This window comes from Corvus moneduloides, chromosome 16, assembly GCF_009650955.1.
Source record: "Corvus moneduloides isolate bCorMon1 chromosome 16, bCorMon1.pri, whole genome shotgun sequence".
NCBI classification, from domain to species: Eukaryota; Metazoa; Chordata; class Aves; order Passeriformes; family Corvidae; genus Corvus; species Corvus moneduloides.
In genome coordinates this window covers 6,965,976-6,987,096 of record NC_045491.1, presented here as the reverse complement: position 1 = coordinate 6,987,096, position 21,121 = coordinate 6,965,976, and the positions used below count along the sequence as shown (strand labels likewise).

Here is a 21,121-nt window from a genome sequence, read left to right as displayed (position 1 = left end):
ACAACCCAGCCTTGACTGACTTGTCCAGCTGGGACTGAATTTCAGTCTTGAGGTGTGAGGGGCCAAGTCAGAGAGAGCCCCATGGGTTTAAAACTCCAGGTGACCAGTGGCAGCCCCCTCTACTGAGGGCATGTCTGCCCACCCTCTTTCCCCAGCTCTGCCTGGGGATGCTTTCTGTTGTCTCCCTCCTCACAGGGACCTTTGGCAACCCCAAGTGGGCTGAGCACGTGGGGTCTGTTTCCCTCCCACTTCCCCCAGCGCGACCTCCGGCCTCCAGACGTTTGGCGTGTGGTTTGTGCGGTCACTGGTATCTCATCTCCTCATCGGTCACATCCCCTCTCGGTGGTGAGTCACCCGAGGCCGTACCTCTTCCCCAGAACCCGTGCCATTTTGGAGAGCTGAGCAAAGATGAAGAAGATGTTTTCAAGTGGGCTGACACATCTGCACCCGCCAAGTTCCTTTAATAACAGCCCTTAGTGATTTATGTCTCAACTGTGCAAAACAGGTATGTTTTATAATCTTGGAGCTGGGAAGGAGGAGGACAGGTGTGTTCATCCGCTGCAGCAACTGGAGCATCACAGGGGTTGCATTTTGGCTGCTGGCTATAGGGATAAGGTGGTTCGAGGGACGATCTCTGTGCCCTGAACCCTTTTACCCTCAGAGCTGGGCTGCTTTGGATCATGTGTGTCCTTGCTGGCATGAGGTAAGTGTTGGTGGTGCCTTTCCCAGGCAGTCAGAGGCCAAGCTAATGGGCACACGCATGTGTATGGCGTGGTGTAAGTTGGCAGGGAAGGGGGGGCACAGCCAGTCTGGGCTTGGCAGCGTTGCCAACTCGCACCTCCCTGCCTGTGCTGTGGTGCCAGACCGCCTCTGGGCAAGCAATCGGCTAGAGGAGTGTGCTCAGCCTGCTGAGACCTGTCGGCGTGTCCCGGGGCAAAGCGGATCTTGTGCTGGTTCAGCAAACACTCTGGCCCCAGGCAGATGGAGATGGTTGTGGTTTCCCCTTTTCCCCTCCCTTTCTCCTGGCAGAAGCCCATGGTTGGGGTGAGCTGTGCGTTGCTCACTGCGGTAGAGTTTCTCCCCTTGGCATCGCTTTCTGGCATGGAGATCCAAGGAGGCAGCGACTCACCCGCCGCCGCCTCCTGCCAGTGCAGCTCCTGAGCGCATGGAGGAGCAGCTTCACCTCCAGGTCCCGCCCAGGGCACTGGGGCAGCAGGTTTTGGGCTGCGTGCGAGCCTTACACCAGCCCGTCAGCGTGGCTGCTGGAGGGCTGTACGGAGGAAGGGATGCTCTGGCAGTGCCTTGAGGTTGGATTTGCATTGGGTTCATCCCCAGGAAAGCTGTGGTTCGGTTTCCTTCTCCCTACTCTGGCTCTGGTTCCTGGCAGGGAACAAGCCAGGTAAATACAGCCTGTGCAGCTTCTTCAGGCACTTTGCAAGGGAAAACAGTGTCGCTGGTAGACCCGAGGCTGGAGTTCAAGTGGTTCTCTGGTTCTGCTGCTGGTCACAGCTGCATGATGCAGCAAGTCATTGCACCTGCCTATGCCTCAGTTTCTACAACTGCAAAAGTTTGGAATTGCTTTGAGCTCCTGTGCTGGGCTTATGCCTCTCTAAGGAGCAGCACTGCTGCTGTGGGCTTCTGGAAGTTATTGGGAAGGGCTGCCTGGTGTGATGTGGCTTTGGGGCTTGGCAGGTGGCATCAGTTCAGTTCTGCTGCTGTTTCCCAGATGGCATGGTGACACTGCCTGGCAGGGCTCCTAACCTCTCCATCTGAACCTGTCCCCAGCTTGGACACTTCCCATTCCTCCTCCCGCTCCTGCAGATCTGAGCTGAGGCTGGGTCACTGCAGCAGGATGTGATGATGCTGACTGGGGAGGAAGCCCCAGAACATTTGGGGCTGGGACTGAGCCTGTGTTACCCCTGGGCAGGATATGATGCCAAAAGCAGGGACATGCCCTCAGAGGACCAGGGATGTAACTGGTACCAAAATGCCTCTTTGGGTACCAGTAGCTTAAGCTGTGTGCAGGTGTCCCTGTGCTGGATGGCAGTGCTGGAGTGTGTCCCTTCCCTGGAGCCCTGCGGGTGGCTTCATGTCCTTGCACCACGTGCAAGTGGGGACATGCCATGGCATCTGTGTACGGTGGTGTCTGCAGCATGGGATGTGTCTCGCCGTGATCCCCATGCTGGTGTTTCTGCCTGCTGGAGCAGCTGCAGCTGGGATTGATGCCTGGCTGGGAGAAGGGGCTCACGTGGGGATGTCTGCGGCCAGAGCCTCCGGGCTGGTGTGGCATGGGGTGCTCCAGGGGCTTTGCCATGCTGCAGCCATGTGCTCTGCCAGATGGGACTCGTGTTCCCTTGGAAATGTGTTGCTCCTGCTCCAGATGCTGGCTCGTTGCCAGCCCAGCCATACCGGAGCGGTGACGATGACACAGCCGAGGCAAACATGGTGTGGAGTGGAGCTGCTCACAGCTAAGCTGGGGTGGGTGTTCTTGAGTTCTACCCAGCTCTCTCCAGCTCTGGAGAAAAGGTGTTTGGAAATGCTTCAGTGTGGAGGTTTTGGGGTTACCAAGGAGAGGCATGTGTGCACGCTCAGTGCCTTTGCAGCAGCGTGCTCAAGGTTAAACAGCAGGTTTTGCCTGCTGGGAACGGGCCCGGTGCTGAACTGCACGGGCACAGCAGCTCCCCTGGTCCTGCTGCTGGAGGGTTGGCGTGTGCGGGTGATGCCGCTGGGATCTGTCGGGCGATGGACGCGGGCCAGGAGCTGCGCGGAGCACCGCGTCGGTGAGGCACATATGCCGGGATGCAAACATGTACGCGAAAGAGATCCTGGCTGTCTAAATAATGTGAAATATTGACTAGCTCTCACAGATGGTGCTCCACGTGCAGCTTCGGGGACTGAACTTCTCTGTCTCCCCTTGGGTTTTGGTGCGATGTTGTTTTGAGCCAGTTGGATGCTGGACTCTTGACAAACTTGTTGCCTGGTTGCTTTCAGCGGGATCGTTGAATCTGGGGGACATTGGTGGCCAAAGGAGGCTGAGGGGAAGGGAGGAGGGTTGCAGTGGGCTTGACTGGCTCCTTCAGATTCTCCTGATGGCTTTTACTCAGTTTTTAAATTATGGCATGGACTGGGATGCTAGTTCTGGCGCAGCGCTGGGTTTGTAGTGTTGCATGGGTGTCGTTTGGTGGCAGTGTTGGAGAGGAATTGCTGCCTGTAGTCAACACTGGGTGTTATTACCACTATTGTGGTGATTGTATTCACTGAGGAAATGATGACAATTTGCATTAGGGTGTTGCTAGGGATCCAGTGTCCAGGACATCCAGACCTCTGGCAGCAGGGTCATGGGGATATGCTGCTTTCCTATCAGCTCTTGGATGGTTGTCATGCTTTCTCCTCTGTTTTGCCTTCCTCTGGGATGAGATGCTGTGTTTGGATATGTGAAACTGTGCTTTTTGTGAGCTGTCCTGGAGGATGCTCTTGTGTTTTCCCAAAGCCTGTACCCAGTGCTGGGCAACTGCAGTGGGGACAAGCTGTGTTGGCAAAGCTGTGCTGGCAAGAAGGTCTTATCACAGCTCTGGAAGCATGTTGGGGAGTGCCCTCACCCACAGGCTGCTGTACTTGTGATAAAACATCTTACCAGCCAGGTGGTTTGGTCACTGAGCCTTCAGGTGTCAGGCTGTGCTCAGGAAGCAGCACGCTCCATTTGCTGCAGAGTTGGAGCCTCGCAGAGGTGCCCGGGGTGAGCTGGGGGACCCACAGTGGGGGTCAGTACCTGAAGTGGGGTCCCCGAGCAGCAGTCCCCACGCTGGGCTGTGTGGGCTGTGTGTCACCACGTGCGTCCCCGCTGCCGCTCCTGGCATGTGAGGGACCGACAGCCACAACAGTCTGTGCTCCTGCAGGGCTCGTTCCAAGGCAGCGTGCTGCTTGGGATAAAACATGTTTCCCTCTTCTGTTTCCCATTTTCTGCAGGCTTTTCCCATCTGCCTAACGGTCTCTACCCATCGTACATTCCCCTGAGCCACCTCGAACCTCCCAGTGCTGGCAGTCCGCTCCTGGCCCAGCTGGGACAGCACAGCCTCTTTGAGTCGCAGAAAGGTGAGTTTCAGACCCTGTGTGCCCTTCCCACAGTCACTCCTGGGTACTTTACCCTGTCCTTTGGGCTTGTTTGGCTGCTGGAGTTGCTGGATGCTTGAGTGTTGGGGGTGAAGATCACCCCTTGGGTGGTCAGCCAGGGATGTTTTCTGGGCTGAGCAGTACCAAGGTTTTGGATGTGGCTGTCCTGTAGGAATGCTGGCCAGGTCCCTCCTTGAAGCCCCAGTGTGCATCAGAGACAGGGCTGTCTTGCGCCCCGCATGGAGGAACCTGCTTGGTCTCCTTTGCCCTGGGCCTTTCTGTTTAAGGCATCCTTGAAATCCAGTCTTTCCTGGTTTGCCACCTCTTGCCTGTCTCTGTGTAGGACTGAAGGGGTTGGAAGCCTGTGATAATTTTGGTTGCTTTTACTCTACAGATGGATTCTACCTGTCCAGCCATGCGGGCCAGTCCGCTTTGCACCCGCAGCCTCCCCTCTCAAGGACCGTGGGCAGCCACACGTCGAACACTTTGCTCCGGGAAAAGGAGCTTGGGCAGCTGCACAAGAGCTCGAAAGAAGGCCTGAAAGACCCTGGTGGGAAGGAGCGGGCATGCCGGAGCGATCTGTCCCTGCCCTTTGCCAAGAAGGAGAGCAAGCCGAAGGAGGAGCCCCGACCCCGCAGCGTGGTTGACCTCACACAGGACACCAAGCCCGACAGCGACCGGAAAGTGAGTGTGGTGGAGAAGGCGGTGAAGGTCGGCGAGCGTCTCTCGCCATTCCTGGCCGAGCACATGCCAAATCGGGGCGCAGGCAGTGGGGAACCCAAGTCCAAGAACCCGCTGCAGAGTTCTTCCCTCAGCAACTGCAACGGTGGCGGGGACCCCATGCTGAAGGTCCTGGGTGCTGAGCAGGACCGCTGTGCCAAGGATCCCGCTCGGCACGATGAGAACATGAGGCCTTCTGCGCACGCCCACGCGGAGCGGCTGAAGCGGGGGGAGCCCCTCCTGCCCTCCGTGGGCGCTTTGCACGTCTCCTGTAGCTGTCCATCCCCACACCCCTCGCAGACGGGGAAGATGACGCCGGCCACAACATTCCCTCCGCAGCCCGTCCATTCCAGCATGTACACCATCTTCCCGCCGGCCAAGGAGCTGGGGAGGGAGCACAAAGTCATCGCCCCCACCTTCGTGCCTTCGGTCGAAGCCTACGATGAGAGGAGCGGGCCCATCCAAATCGCCTCCCAGGCCCGTGACAACAAGGGGAAGGACAAGGACCTTGGCAAGGTGGGGGTGCTGCAGTCGCCCACGGAGCGTTGCCTTGCAGATGCCTCCCGCACACTCTTGTCCCAGGACTTTTCTTGTCACAGTGATGCCAAAAGGATGGAGGTTCTGAGAGAGAAGGGTTCGGTGATCAGGACGAACTCCATGGCACTGAAGAGACAGGTCACTTCAGAGCCCTTCCTCAACCGGCCGGGGCTGGGCTCTCCAGAGAGCAGGGAGTTCCTGGCTTCCAAGGATTTGCTGAAGCCGAGTCCGGAGGCAGAGCATCGCCCCTGCGAGCGGGACCGCTTCCAGCGATCCAGCTCCAAAGAAGCAGCAAAGGTCTATGGCACTTTGGACTCTTCCCGGCAGCACCTGGACCACGGTCAGCTGAAACCGCCGGAGCAGAAGTGGAAGCCCTTTGAGATGGGCAACTTTGCCACTACGCAGATGGCGGTGCTGGCCGCGCAGCACAACCACGTCAGCCGGGTGGAGGAGGAAGCCAAGAAGGTCTACCTTGACCCCAGCGGCTTGCCGCGGTCCTCGGTGGTGGGCTCGCGGGGCGCCGCAGACGTCCTGCACCCCGCCTCGCACGGCGAAGGCTCGGCCATGCAGAGCCTCATCAAGTACAGCGGCAGCTTTGCCAAGGAGACAGCGTCCCGGCAGAGCTGTGGCAAGAAGAGCCCCTTTGGGGGTTTGGGCAACGTGAAGCTGGACTCTGCACAGCTGGGAGCCTCCAAGGTGCAGCAGCTGCTGTTGCAGCAGCCTGCGAAGCAGCTAAAGAGGGACCCTGAGAGACCTGAGAGTGCCAAATCCTTTGGCCGTGAGAGCATTGGCTCCCAGGGCGAGGTGGAGGTGAGGCACTTGCCTGTTGGCATCGCTGTGGCTGTGGCCCGGCAGAAGGACAACAGCAGCAGCAGCAGCAGCAGCAAACTGGGGCCCAGCTTGGCAGACCGGGATCGTTCGCTGTCTCTCAGCAGCATCAAAGGTTGGTTCCCTAGGGCTTGTCTCAGGGCTTCCCTGGAGGATCTGTTCCCTGGGAAGAGCAGCCACCCTGTGCAGGCTGTGTGCCATGAACTGAGTTTGGCATCTTCAGCTCCTTTTGCCTCCCTTGCCAGCCAAGGACATGTTGTAAACCACAGTGGGAAGCAAGACCCCCTGTGCAAGAGGTAGTCAGTCCCCTGTCCCTGCTTCCCGTCCCTCTGGCCACTTCTGAGGACAATCCCACTCCATGAGTTTGATCCATTAGCAAAGGGAGTGACACAGAAACCTCTCGAGCCACCTTTGTGCTGGTGTTGTAATCTCATGGTTTTGATTTAAGCCGTGGTGCTGGCAGGAGGGGGATGGCACCAGAGAGATTTTGGTTTTCTGCTTGGCCTGTGTCGCAAGAGAACACCCGCGGGCTGCCCAGCACGGGGCTCTGGTGTGCCAAGGAGCAATGCCAAAGCGAGCGGCTGGCCAGCAATGGTTGGCTCTCCATTTTTAGCTCTTGTCTTCCCCATTTTTCTGCCTTTGCCCCCCTCTCCCAAAACTCAGTGGCAAGAAGCAGTTTCCCTCAGGCAGCAGCCCCTCTCTCCATTCCCATCGCCTCCCAGTGCCCTCCCCACAGCCGGGTGGGAGCCGGCCGAGGACCTCGTGGGCAGCACAGGGAGCTGTTTGTTCAGCCGTTCAGTCGTCCCAGACGCTCCCAGCTTGCGTTAAATGTAATTTACTGAGCCGAACTAAAAGGCTGCAAACAAGGGTTGAATTCTGGCAGGCCTCTGGGCTCGTTGCTAAGTGATGCAGTTGGCTTTCAGACAGAAAACAAGACTGCTTTTCTCCTCCTCTCGCCCCCCAAATGCTGCCCCCCCTTTGTGTGCCAGGAGATATTCGTCTAATAACATTAGCTTGCTTGCGCTGAGTGGACGGTGCTTGAATGTTTAGACCTTTTAAGAAGGAGAAAGCAGGCTTTAGTTGGCTAATCTGTAGTATTTGGCAAGTAAAATGCAAGTATTTAGTACTGGGCATTGGTTGTCAAGGGAACGGACCTAAGCCTTTCCTCCATGCATAACTGATTGAATTTTTCTATGCAGTCCATGCGTCATGTTCATATATATAGACAGAATGATCATTCTCTGTCTGGACAATCCTCGTTCTGTCCAGGAAAGAGACTGTCCTGTTGGTGGGATGGAGGCTGGGCGGGAATTAGAGGTCCGTCAGTGTGTATGTTTGGATGGGGGGTGGAAAAAAGATGGTAAACTCGTCTAGAAATAATGGAGCGCAAGGAGTGTAGATGGGAGAGGGAAGAGCGATGATAAAATAACAAAATAACGCTTTTTTAATGACAGTGTGGGGGTGGGGGTTAACTCACCTCATGCCGAGGAAGGGAGGGCGGCTGTGAGCTCTCCAAGGAATTGCTCCACAGTGCTGACACCAAAGAGACAGCTGGGCATTGATTGGGGAAAAGAAATAGGAAAAGGGGCTCCAGAGGGGGAAAACCGTGGGCTAGGGTGTGGAAAGGGAATGCTGGCAGAGAGGCAGTGGAAGATATTTGGGCTCCTGAGGAATTTGTGAGCCCCCGTGCTGTGGAGACTGGGGAGTGAAAGTGAGCAACGGAGGCTGGGGGGGGGCATCATTCAGTGAGTTGGGGGGCTGGTTGGGGCTGGTTGGGCTGCACGTGGTGTCCTGGCAGGCTGTGAGGGAGATGTGGTGACCCTGGAAAGTCCTTTGGGAGGGAGAGCTGTGTGCCAGGTTTTAAAGCATCTTTGTTTTTTGCCCGGAGCCCGTGGAAGGAGCCTTGGGGAAAGGAGCTGGGAGAGATGTTGTCTTGTTCCTGGATTCCTTCTGACAGTAAAAGCTGAGGGAATTGGAGACTTGACAGCAAAAAACCCATGGGCTGTCCAGGTTTGTGGAAATACACACTAGAGCTCTCCTTGAAAAGACTGCCTGTCAGCAGAATAGACTTGATGTTCCGAGATGTTTTCCCGTGTGCCAAACCATATCCAGACAGGAGAATGAGGACCCTGGGAAGGGCTGCTGGGGTGCAGTCCTGCGAGGCTGGGTGTTGGCTGCAAGCAGGGCTGGGATTTAGGAGTGGATTGTATCACCAAAGCATAGGAGAGGGGCAACAGGGAATTGTGTGAAAAATGAATATGCAAGAAAGAAGCTAGGGGAAAAAACTAGGGAAAAGCGAGCTTAAAATCAGGCAGCTGCAGTGAAGACCTTGGATAAAGGAAAGGGTGGCCTTAATACCTGGTCCTGGCAGAGCCAAGTGAGGCTCTGCTGCTTGCTCCTGTGAAGGTGCCTCGTAGCCTCTCACAGATGCAGCTGCTGCCATGCCAGGCTGTATTTGCAAGAGCTGTTCTGATTGTGGACAAGTTGTTTCTCCAGCCAAACATCCAGCTCCCTTTTTGGATTCCTGCCCTCATCTGCCATATGTGTCCCTACCTCATCAGACCCTTTCTTGTTGCGTGTCTCAGGGGGGATGCAGATTCCTGATAATGGGTTGAATTGCAGAGTGGAGCGCGCTGGTTTTGTGAGGGTCTGTATTGTTGGTTCTGCCTGTTGCAGAAGGACAGGGATTCAGAGCATACCCAGTGCTTCCCGGACTGGTTTACAGGATCAAAAGGTGCTTCAGAAAGTGCAGAGATAAAATCCTTCCCCTCCCTGAGATGTTCTAGGCAGGACTGTGTGGTTTGATGGAGGATTTAGCTGCATCTCAGCTCTTTCTGGGATGGGGAAATCTGTCACTGTCCTTCAGCACAGTGGTCCCTTTGGCCCTGTTGCTCCCAGGCTGGTGGCTGTGCTGTCCTGGGAGACCAGCCTGGCCTGGCAAGTAGCCCCTTGATGTCTTGGAGACATGAACCTCAGAACACGTGCACTTGGGTGCTACGAGGAGAATATTGCTTTAGAGAGAATATCTTGATCACACAGAGAGCCTTGCCTGGTCTTTCAGGATTTGAACCTAGAACATCCTTGGGGACATTGATGTTTGGGTGTATTGGCTCCCAGATAGTGCTCCTCCATGCCCAGAGGGGACAGCTTTCTCGTGACCATTTCTCCTGTCTGATGGTGCTGGGTTGTCTCGTAGGGCACGGACGCTCCGAAGATGACTGTGGGGATGAGAGAAGCCGCCACCGGGACAGCCACCTCCTGGCAGGGCGCTTGGAGCGGGATCAGGAGAAGCTGCTCAGGTGAGGGTTGGAGGGAGGCGAGGTCTTTTGCTGTAGTGTCACAAGCTGAGCTGAGGGACAACCTGTCCAGAGAGGATTGCATCCATCCTGCTGTAGGTGTTGGCACCAAACTGATGCAGCGAGGGATGCTGAGTGGGGTACACAGGGCTGTAGGCAGATCCTGAGTCCTCAGCAAGCACACCTAATAGACAGCTGCAAATCCATGCCTGCTCCAAGGGCTGGAGAGGTGGAATGTTTTATTCTAGACATGACACCTCCATCACAGCTCTCCTTGAGTGACTGACCCTGGTTTGCAAACACTCGTTCTGCAGGCTGGTCCATACTCCTGGGCACCTCCATCACTTGGACCCTCTCTCACTCTCTCTCTCTTACCTCCTCCATCCCCAGAGAAAGCAAGGAGCTGGCAGATTTTGCTCGAATACACCCCTCTAGCTGCGCCACGAACGGTTTAAACTCCAACCTCATGGTGACGGGAGGCCCAGCCCTGGCGGGCTCCGGGCGCTGGTCTGCAGACCCGGCTTCGCACTTGGCAGCCCACCCCTGGCTCCCCAGGACAGGGAGCCCCTCCATGTGGCTGGCTGGCCATCCCTATGGTGAGTGCCCTGGGAGGGAGCAGTGTCGTGGGGTGTTCACACCAATGAAATCCAGGGAAAAGTGTTGCTACAGCCCAGTGAGGCTGTTTGAGGAGCACAGGGAAAAGGGAAGGAGGCATTTCGGAGCAGTAGATGACTTCTTGTGTGGGTAGGAGCTGTCTGCATTCCCTGAGTTGTGACTTTGGTGTTTTTTCTTCCAGGACTTGGTCACCCTTCCCTGCACCAGGGCATGACTCCAGGCTTCCCCCCTGCCATGGGGGGAGCTCTCCCTTCTGCCTACCAGTTTGCCAGAGATCCGCAGTCCGGGCAGCTTGTTGTGATCCCCAGCGAGCACTTGCCTCACTTTGGTAAGGATGTGAGCATGTTCCTGAGGACCATTCTTTGACAGCTGGGGGGAAAACAGCCTTTTGGGAGGGCCAGAGAGGAGCATACATACCTGTGGGGACCAGCAGCCACAGCTGTAGGGTGGGTGTGAGTGGGCCTCTTACTAGGTGTGTTTTGGAGATGGAAATGTGTAGTCTTTAGCAGAGGCTCTTCATCCCCTGCGGGACCCTGCAGAGTTTGATCCTTGGTTAGAAGAATCTGTTCATAGGCTCAGCCATGGACAGTCACACCAAGGGTGCCTGGAAAGCAAGTCTGATGGCCCTAGGGCACAGGGGTGGTGGGATTGGGGCTGCCGAGGGGAACACAGCACACTTTCCCCTCTGATTCCTGGTTGTATAGCCCAGTCTTTGGCATCCCCCATACTCTGGGACTGTAGAGAGTGTTGCCCTGAGTGATCCTGAATCCTTTGTCCATCCTTACCCTGCGGCCTCCCTGACTGCATATCTGCTCATTCCACAGTGGAGCTGATGGACCGGGCACCCCCCCTGTGGCCCGCTATGTACCCCCCGACCAGGAGCTCCCTCCAGCACGCTCACCAGCTCCAGCTCCTCTCCCATCAGCAGCTGCTGCGGCAGCACGAGCTGTACATCCTGCAGCAGCAAGCAGCCCACGCCATGGAGCTGCAGAGGAGTGCCCAGCTCGTGGTATGTTTTCAAGAACTTCTTGCTTGGCCGTGAAACGAGCCTGAAGTTGGAGTGTCTGGGGAGAAAATGCAGCTGTGCCTGTGTGGCAAGTGCGTCTCAAGGATATGGATGCATTGAGTGATCCTGCCCTGGTCCTTGGGATGTGAAGCATTTGGTGTATCCTGCAGTTAGAGTGGGTTTTGGAGGGGTTTGGTGTAGAGCCATTGAGCAGTGCTGTCAGGAGAGCTGCCCAGCAGCAGCACAACCTGGATTCCTTCCCTAGGGATGTCTCCGCATAGCTGAGTGGTTTCATTCTTGGTCACCTCCAAACAAACCTCCTGAGCAGCTCAGAGAAGCAGCTGCAGGACTTGCAGCAGTCACACTGGCTCCTGGAGACAGCTCCCATTCATGAAAGGGTTTTGGAAGTCATGAGCTTTCATTTGGGTGTTTTACACCCATTCATTTTTATAGTGGTCGTCTGGTTTTCGACCTTCCTTTGTGTATGGGCTTGCTAGGCTGGAGGCTTGGAAATAGAAATGGTTTGCTTTGGATGCAAGTGAAAGCTGAGACATCCTTCTCATGAGTCCTGGAGCTGGGAGTTAGTGGAGAAGCTATTGTAGATCAGTGTCACCCTCTGTCAGATTGGTCTTCAAATGGTCTTGCACTGGGGAATGTGTGTTTTATTCCAGTGCATATTTGATAAGACCATGTTTTGGTCTTGCTTGGTGGTAGGTCAGTGCCACTTTCCAGATGTTGTGCTGAGTTTTGCTCTGTTCTTGTCACAGGAGAGGTTGAAGGCAAACGAGCAGCGTGTGGATATGGAAGAAAAGGTGACAAAACGGAGCCTGGACAGTGCCAAGTCAGGCCTTTCCTCCTCTGCCCCGGGACTGGTGCACCGAAAACCACCTGTGCTGTCTCCCAGCGCCTCCACGTCCTACAGCAAGGCTGTGAGTCCACCTCCCCTCTCTCCCAGGGCCTCACCTGTGTCTGTGCTCAAAGCTGAGGTGATCCAAAAGATGGAGGAGCCACCTTCGCAGCCAGCCTACTCCTACCCTGCCACCCCCAGTTCCCATCCTTCCAGCCCGCCCCCTGCCTCTCCACCCCCTGCCCCTGCCATCCCTCCAAAGGAAGAGGCGCCCGAGACCGTGGAGAAGAAAGACCTGGAGCTGGAAAAAGAGGCTGCTGGTCCATATCAGGCCTTGTTCCCAGGTAAGAGAGCCCTGCTTTGGCAGAGTCCCATTGTGTTTGTGCCTGCCTCCCTTTTTCTCCTCGGCTCTTTCCTGCTTCTGTCCCTTCCCCTAGGGAAAACCGCATAGCTCCTCTAAAAGGCAGGGGAGAGGGAAGGAGCAGGGGTAGTGTGATGGACTGGGATCGATGCCTGGATCCCTGGGGCTGTAGGCTCTCTTCTTCCCTTGGGCTGAGCCTGGGTTGGTTGTTCCAGGGCTGGAGTCCCAGTGGGAGAGGAGGCAGGAGGCAGATCTCTCTCCAGTTGCATGAAAGTGCTGGAAAGGTGCAGAAGGGACCTCTGGGGTGCTGCTGCATGTGGCAGCTTGGTCAGGAGAGCGGTGCCCAAAGCACCTATTGCTTGAGAACAGGAGGAGACCAGAGATGATGGAAGCCAAGGGAAGCAGCTTTATGCCTTAGTCAGAGAGAAGGTGCTTTGGAGACCCAGCCATTACACAGTCTGTCCCTTCTAATATCTTGCAGAGATTCCCCCTGGATATCCATTCCAGTCCCTGCCTCCCTCCTTTGGAAGACACTATCCCTACCTCCTCCAGCCCCCCGCAGCATCTGATGCGGATGGCCTGGCTCCTGACGTCCCGCTGCCTGCTGAAGGCTCTGAGCACATGGAGCTTTCCTCAGAGGTCAAGCCCATCCATCTGTCTCCGTCCAAAATCCTAGAGCCCATCCAAGCAGCAACAGAAGAGGAATCCTTGGAAGAGAGAGTAAAATCAGAGGTGCAGATGGAGGAAAGCCAAGAAGGCATCTGTGAGCAGGACATGGGGACTCTGAACATCACCACCTCCGCAGCCGTCCCAGTGCAGAACGTGGACAATTGCAATCTCCTGTTGCACCAAGGTGAAGCCCTGGGTGCTATGGAGCAGGACCAGGAAGACCTCCAGAGCTGCCCACCTCCTTACCAGGTTGTGGCCTGTCCTGCAGAAGCAGAGGCTGAGGCAGAGAGCGGGAGTGGAGCAGAAGCCTGCTCCATGCACATGGACTATGACGGTTTGCTCGTGCACGCGGAGAGCGAGCCACCGGAGATGGACTTGACGCCCCAGCGGGAAGAGGCCTCTGTAGCCATGGATCTGCAGAGCGCCGATGTGCCCCGGGCAAGAGAGTTTCCCAGCCTGCCTCCTGAGGAGGGGGAGCAGGGGCCAGAGATCCCTTCCTACACAGAAGAGGCAATCGCTTGCCAAATCCCAGATCTGGACATCAAGCCGGGTGACCCGCTGGCTGGGATGAATGCTTTGGTGGCTGCTACAGAAATGCCTCAGGCTTGTTCCTTGTTGACTACCACCGCTGTCGCTCCACCCCAGATGAAGGTGGAGGTGTTAACTGATCAGAACCTGGAGCACTCCTTCCTGCAAGGGATCACTTTGCTGAGTGAAATTGCAGAGATGGAGCTGGAGAAACGGAAGCAAGAAATGCAAAGTAAGTTGTGAGTGGGGAGTCTGGTCAGCTTCTGACCATGCTGGGTCTCCCATCTTATGGTCCCTGTGCTCTCCATGTGGGCAGAGAGCGGAGTCACAGGGGGGATCTTTTGCAGCCTCAGCCAGGCAGCGAGGAGAGCATTGCCCTGAGTTGCAGGAGTGGCTGGTACTTTGGATGGGGTTGGAGCAGGGTTTTTGTTGCAGCAGGCTGAGCTACGTGTGGCTTTTGTACTGCTCTCCCTTCCAAAGGCCCTCGCCATGTCTAGACAGTTTGTGGTATGCGTAGCGGAAACGGAGCCCCAGTTGCTGAGAGCTGCCAGGGTAACACCCTTCTGGCAGGCACTGAGTCCACAGTCTGTTGGGGTTTGGCACCAGAGGCCCCAGTAGCTCCAGATGATGCTTTCCAAGAGCTTGGCAGGTCCTGAAAAGAATCTCACCTTCCAGTAACTTCCTGAGGTGAGAAGTGATGGGAACTGCCAGTTACACCATGGCTGAGTACAACAGGAGATCTCAGGTGAGGGCCAGGGGTGGCTGGGGGACTCCTTGAGCAGCCGTGGTCCAGAAAGGGCCATCAGCCTCTCCTTATGCCTGTTGGAGAAGCAGTCTTGGAATGGGACCTTCTGTAGCTTTTTTTTGTGTCCTTCCCAGCAGGTCCAGAGAGTTTCCCTGTCCGGCCAACGCTGGAGAGTTTGCTGGCTGCCAGCACGCACATGCTCATGGAAGTACTTTCCACCCCCTTTATGGAAAGTCTGAAAACCATCCGGCTGCCTCGAGAGCTGAATCCCAACAAAAAATACAGCTGGATGCAGAAGAAAAATGAACCAGTAAGTAGCTCTTAGTGTGGCTGAGCCTGGAAAGCCCCAGTGCATCCACTCACACAACTCTCTGTCCCAGCCCCAATTTGGGGGCTCATGCTGGCTCGTGCTGCCCCTCTGCATTCAGCAGAACACGCTGGTTGTTCCTTCATGTCACATTCCTGGCTGCACAGGAGTCAGTGGGCTGCAATTTAGGTTCTTCCCTTGTTTGTGAATCAAACATTCAGCAGAATCCTCAGCAGCTCTGGAAGTGGTGTTTTAATGTGATGCCAGAGGAACCTGTGTGTTACTATTCTGGCCAGAGGATAAATAAAAGTAGTGGCAGGAGGGTTTTTCTTTGTTTATTTTTAATTTGCTGACTGTTCCCTGTGGAAGAGACTGATAAATTATTTTGTACAGAGCAAGTAAGTATTCCAAGATGGGATATACTGTGATCTGTCTTTTTAAACAAGGTAAAAGAGCTTTTTATCCTGCAGGTTCTCTTCCAGGGTTGCAGTCTCTAAGAGCTGATGCCACCCTGTGCATAAGCCACAGAACATCTCTGCTTTGCTGGTTTTCTTGGGTACCACTCTGGGGCTGTGCTGGTGGGCACGGTGTTTCTGCTCCCCTGTCCGCATGAAGGGCTTTCTGCCAGGCTGCACCCCTTGGCCATTGCCGGGGCACGCAGTGTGCACCCCCTGGACGTGTCCTGACCCTCTCTTGCCTCCCCACTCCAGATGTACTCCATCAAATCGGCCATTGAGAACATGGACGCGATGGAGCTGGACTACAGGATGAGGCTGGCAGAGCTGCAGCGGCGCTACAAGGAGAAGCAGCGGGAGCTGGTGAAGCTGCAGCGCCGCAGGGACTCCGAGTAAGTCACAGGCTGCTCACCCAGTCTTGTTTTTTTTCCAGCTGGGCACTTTCACTGCCTCTTGGCCTGGGAGAGAAAACTGCCCTCCATCCCTCCCTGCCTCCTCTCCTCTCCTGGTACATCCTGCCAGAGCTTTGCACAGCACACTCCTAGGCTATGTGACACAACAACCTGGTAACTGGTGACTGCAGCTGGGAGACTGTGTTAGAGACAACCTTGGCTACAGCAGCTCAGTTTAGCAATTTGGTGGCAGGCGAAGGTTCTGGGTTGGCACCCGTTCTTGCTTGCTTTCTTTTAATTATTTTCCCTTTTTCTTCTTTTTGGATTTATTTTCCTTATTTTTTTCCCTGTTTGTTTGCTTTTTGTTAGCAAAGTTTGCTTTTGCCTTTTTTTTCCCCTTTTCTTTTTCTTCTTTTTTTTTTTTTTTTGTTGCCTTGGTTAACAGTGAAGCGTGTGGTTTTTTTAAAGGGAAAAGCATGACGAGAAAAGTAGAAGCTTGGCGAGAAGAGGCCCTGGAAGGCCCAGGAAGAGGAAACTTGGATCAAGCGCTCTGTCACCCATTAAGGAGAGAGGGAAGAGTGACAGCAAGAGTGGAAAGTAAGGCTGGAATTTGGGGAAGATGGGAACACGGCAGGGTCTCTGCACCAGGGTCTGACTTGGGGAGAGCATCTCGGATGCAGCGGGGGCTTGTTGTGTTGGCAGGCCAGCCGCTGGCTGCAGTGGTGGAAGCGCGTGCTGTTAACGTGAGTGTGTCCTTAGGGTGGGAATGCAGTGCCAGTGTCCTTCCTCCCCATGGGCAGAGCACGTGTCTGGTGTTGGGTGCAGGTAGGACAGGTGGAGTTGAGCAGCTGTGAGGTGATGCGGCTGGCAGGGAGCTGTAGGTGAGGCTTTGGAGTCGGGGAGTGCATCCTCGTGTGCTTTCAGGAGAGCAGATGGTGCAAGCGGGTGCTGTAGAGCCAGTTGCAGGCATGTTGGTATCAAAACCGGGAAGGACAGGGCTGTTCCAGGTTATCTACTTTGTAGAACCTTTCTGCTGTGTTTCTTCTGTCTTCCTCTCTGTTCCCTGAATCAGTGGGAGTTGGTTTCGCCTGACATCTCTCTTTCAAGCATCTGGATTTTTCTCTATTCTGCTTTTTTCTCTTTTGCAAGTCCAGCTGCTCTTGTTTGGATCTCACCAGTGCTGGCCATCTACCCTACCACACATAGCCTCTCCAATGGGAAGGCATTTCCAAGCTGCCTCCCTGCGTGCTCCATATTTTTGTAAACGTCCTTTTCAAGACCACAAATCAGATTCAGGTGCCCAGCTCCCACTGACCAGTGCTTCTGAAAATCTGTCCTCTTGGTGGCTCTATGTTTTGTTCTTCGTGTTTGGGTGGCTGGACAGGCTGGAGGCGTCCGGAGGCAGCTGGAGTTGTGCATGTGTGGGTGCATGGCAGTGTTGTGTGTGCGTGTCCCTGGATCACAGGAATGCTGGAGGAGGCTGCTGTTAGAGATGGAGGTGCATCCTCAGCCAGTGTCCAGGGCCTGAGGTGTTGGTTTAGCTGTCTGTGCAGGTCAGTAGAGAGGATAGAAGGGAGGAGAAATGCCTGGAAGCTGAGGAGGCTGCTCCGTGTCAGTGGCTTTGTGGTGGTGGTCTGACTGGTAGGCTTAGTGTGAAGGAGGCAGCATATGAGGGCTTGAAATGGAAGCTTGGTAGGAATCTTGAGGTGTTGACTGATCATCCATCAAATAGTTACTGGAGATGGCTGGGGAGCCGGGAAAGATGTGCTTATAGTCTCATCTACTTTATTTTTTATTTTATTTTCTTATTTATTTACCCTCTCCTTTCCCCCCAAATCCCAAAGCAAGTCCGATGACATAGATCACAAATGCCTTTCACAAGGGGCCAGACTTGGAGTCTGGAGTGAGCCAGTCCTTGCAGTGCCTTCGTCCCTCCCTGTCACCCCATGTGGCACTTCCTTGCCACTCTTGCTCATACCCAGGCAACCAAAGCAAGTGTCTGGGCAGTGAGGCACCTCCCTGGGCCTCAGGAGTCTCTCTCTTCACCTGCAGAGTCCGTGGAAGTAGAAGTGGGAGAAGACCTTAAGGGCCAAGTCACCTGTCAGTCCTTCCTGTTGCTGCTCTGTACCAAATCAGGCACTTTTTGGTGGCTGTTATCAAAATACCAAGTACTTCCTTTTAGAGAGCACCTTGCAGGTCTCTGATTTCAGGCACCCTCATCTGTCCTGGTGGCCAAGAGTGTGCGTGAAGGGCTCCTTGGCTCTCCAGTTTGGTGGAAAACCTTGTCCAAACTGCTGTCACTTCACAGTGGACTTGGCTCCCGCTGAGGATCCCCACTGTCTTAGGAGGCATTTAACCTCACTTTTGAGCTTGGTGGGGATCACAGGGAGGAAAGCCTGCCCACCTTGACCCATCCTGTGCTTGGCTTGCAGACTGAGCAAGTCCTTGTTGCTCTCTGAAGACTCTGAGACTGGTGAGGGCATGAAGAAGAGGCACAAAGGGGCCCTCCCGGAGGAGGACGAGGATGTGGAGAGCAGCAGTGGCAAGATGAAAGGGAGGAACCCAAGCTGGGAAGAGCACGATGCGGCTCCCAGCTTCTCAAATGAGGTCAGTGCCCTTGTGAGGAACATGGAGGCCCAGGCCAAAAGCCCATCTCTTTCCTGCTTTGCTGGTGTTGGGTTGGACTCCTGATCTTTCAGTGTCTGCTTTCAGTTCACGTGGGTTTAGATGCTCCTCAAGAGAGGACTGTGTGCAGTGAAGGGGCTACCGTTGGCTTACAGAGGTTGAACCTCTTTGGAAGGCAGCAGAGTCAAGTGCCTTGGAGCCAGGCAGAGCATTCAGTGCTGCACTGGCTCTGAATCCAGAGCAGGGCTTGTCTTACCCCTTTGCCTGTTGAGAGAGCACAGGGGAATGGACCTCCCGAAGCAAGGGAGGAACTGGAGCACAACCTTGCTATTTCAAATGCAGGGTTTTCTTCTGCTCCTGTTGAGGCAATGAGATATTTACTGGAGCTTTAAGCTGCTGATGAAATCCAAAACGCATGCAGGCAAAGTACTGAGTTAGAGCTGCTGTTATCTAGCTGTAGCACATGTGAAATGTACTTGCTTTTTTCAAGAAGCAAGAAATACTGAAAAGGGTGTAGCAGCTCTGGCTGTAGTGCAGTGGTGCTGATACTCATGCTGAGAGGTATTTGGGTTTTTGGCATCCCAGCCTCTGGAGCTGGTTGATTATGTGGAAATCCCTGTTTATTTGGCTGAGTTTTGGGTAAAGAAGACTTTTAATCCTTGTGATTTAGAGAAAAGCTTGTTAAACCAGCCCAAACATACCCTAAAAACCAGGTGGTATAGAGAAAAAAGAACTCCAAAGCATGTTGTTCTATGAACGTGTTTCTTTTGGAAGAACATTCAGTTTTTCTAAGTTAATCTTGCAATTTTGTAATGCTCAGTAAAACTGTGTTGTTTGCTGACATCTTCCTCTTCTTCCTCCTTAGAACCATGGTGGGTTATGACAACTGGGGCTAAGATTATCACCTTGAGGCTTTATTAACTACATGCATGAGACTGTTTGGAGGGCTAGTAAGGTCCCTCAGGTCTGCCATGATATCTGCTCTGTGCTCACCTTGTCTCTTCCTTTCACCTCAGCAGTTAAAGCTCAAAAAGAAGAAGGTGCCATCAGATCAGGAGCAGCTGGCCAGCAAGCTTGACAAGGCCCTGTCTCTCACCAAGCAAGACAAGCTCAAATCCCCCTTCAAGTTTGCTGACAGCTCTGGGGGAAAGCTCAAAACCAGTGGAGGTGGCAGCAGGTACCTCCCAGCCCATGAGGCTCTGCCGAGCAAGGAGGAGAAGAAGAGCCTGGCCAAGAACCTGGGCCTGTCACTGAAAACGGCCAAAGAAGGTAAAAACAAAGTGACCGCCAAAATGAAGAAGATGGAGGTGGGGTTAAAAGTCAAAAATCAGCTCAAGGTTTCCCATTCACCAGCAATATCTGAAGTTAGCAGCTACTCCTATAGTAAGTAATGTCTTTTTTATCTCTTCTGTCTGTAGAAGGGGTTGTGGTGGGAGTTTCTGGCCTATTGAAAAGGTCTTGCAGATGGGTCTGGTTTTGCTCGTGAGTGAAAAGTGACCTCCTCCTCCCAGTGAATGCTGCTGCATCTTTGGGGTCAGCATGGGCTGTCTGCCCATCTTGCTGTCCAAGGGGTAGCCATGGTCAATGTATCTCTTCCTGACCTGTATTGTATTCATCATCAGTGGGGAAAAACGCTTAAGAAAATGAAGTTGACCCATGTTCTCGCTTTTGGTGGGAGTAGACACTCCTTCTACCTGTCACATGAGCACGTGCAGCCTCTTCTCTAGGAGGTGGTTGACGTTTGAAGTCCTTGTTGAGTTCAGTGGGCTTGGCTTTAGGATTATGCCACGGAATCTGTTGGAAAGGAAAAGCCTGCCAGCAACACTGATGTTCCTGAGCATCCTCCTGCCCTTCAGTGTCATGGCTTGGTTCCTGGCTGGCTGTGCTGAGCCTTCCCATCTGGGTCATCAGCGTTTGTCCCCACCCAACATCAGTGTGGTGATTGTTACTTCTTAACCCAGAGTGTGCCCGAGGTGAGGGTACCAGCGACTGGCCCCTGTTACAAAAGGAAAAATCTGAACTGCCGACAGTGTTGGGAAAACAGTAGAGCCAAACACAGGAGAGTCTTTAACAGTTCAGGCAGACATTGGGGCAGAGTTTATGGTCTGAGACCGTCGTGTAATGGTCTCAGCTCACTTGCACACACATCTTTCCCTTTGCTTGCAGCTATTTAAAGCCATGTTAAAACCTTTATGGGGTGTTTGTGAGCATAACAAATACATCTCTTGCTGCAACACTAGTTTAGAAATTTCACTAATGGGGAAGATGATCTGGTGACTCTCCAATGGAACAAATGTTTGGTATGAAATTAGCCATTTATATGGCAAAATAGGAGCCATTGTGTCCACTGGACTTGAACACAGCCTTTGGCTTATTGTGCTGTACACACTACCCAGCAGTTCTGTTCGTGAATGTGCTTCACTCCCAAGGACAGACACGTGTCTCCTAGACTGGGAGCTCCAGAGCTAATGGGAAGAGGAAGGATGGGCTGTTGCTGGAACTAAAGCCTGGGCTCATGGCAAAGGGAGCTTTTGCAGTGCCCTCGCACTTGGTACTGTGGTTTCATGAACAAAAACTCCCTCCCAGACTTAAGAGAGCTTCTGTCTGACCACTGTCCAGTGAGTCTCCTGGTGTAGGAGTGTGTCTCTTTGTCACTCAGGTCTCAGCTCAGGATTGTTGTGACTGAGGAAACAGCTCAGCTTTGGTTTTTCAGCTGTGTGCACGTTCCAGGGAATGGCCTTAGCCTGTCATTTGGTCACTCAGGCATGATAAATTTGGGGAGGCAGGTCGAGCATATGGCAGCACCTCCCATGGCGGGTGGGCTGCTCATGTGGAGAAGGGTAAATGGGACTGGCGCCAAGTCCTTCTGCCTCCTGACCTCAGGATTTTCTACCTGGAGTCCTGAAAACTTTGGGCATAGATCCAAAGGGGGAAATGAGCATCTTACTCCCACAAATTTTAAGAAAAGTCAGGTGTCCAAAATAACGTGCATATTTGGGCTTTTGGCCTCCTAAACTTGCCATTTTTCATGTCTTCCTCTCCACAACCCAATGCAATGGAGCTGGGGAGTGACGCCACAA

General features: G+C 54.2%; 1 protein-coding gene across 4 annotated transcripts in view; it reads left to right on the top strand.

Annotated features, from left to right (window-relative positions):
* Positions 1-21,121, top strand: part of TNRC18 (trinucleotide repeat containing 18) — a 55,039-nt gene that overhangs the window by 12,887 nt on the left and 21,031 nt on the right. The window contains exons 2-14 of one of the 4 annotated variants that reach the window (XM_032126490.1): positions 3,967-4,092; positions 4,505-6,310; positions 9,392-9,494; positions 9,882-10,087; positions 10,288-10,434; positions 10,931-11,115; positions 11,880-12,303; positions 12,802-13,749; positions 14,400-14,572; positions 15,280-15,416; positions 15,885-16,013; positions 17,849-18,023; positions 19,058-19,424. In XM_032126490.1, coding sequence (XP_031982381.1) covers positions 3,967-4,092; positions 4,505-6,310; positions 9,392-9,494; positions 9,882-10,087; positions 10,288-10,434; positions 10,931-11,115; positions 11,880-12,303; positions 12,802-13,749; positions 14,400-14,572; positions 15,280-15,416; positions 15,885-16,013; positions 17,849-18,023; positions 19,058-19,424 — 4,926 coding nt within the window. Of the gene's footprint in view, positions 1-3,966; positions 4,093-4,504; positions 6,311-9,391; positions 9,495-9,881; positions 10,088-10,287; positions 10,435-10,930; positions 11,116-11,879; positions 12,304-12,801; positions 13,750-14,396; positions 14,573-15,279; positions 15,417-15,884; positions 16,014-17,848; positions 18,024-19,057; positions 19,425-21,121 lie in introns of all 4 variants that reach the window. The other 3 variants (XM_032126491.1, XM_032126489.1, XM_032126492.1) reach the window with 3 other exon arrangements.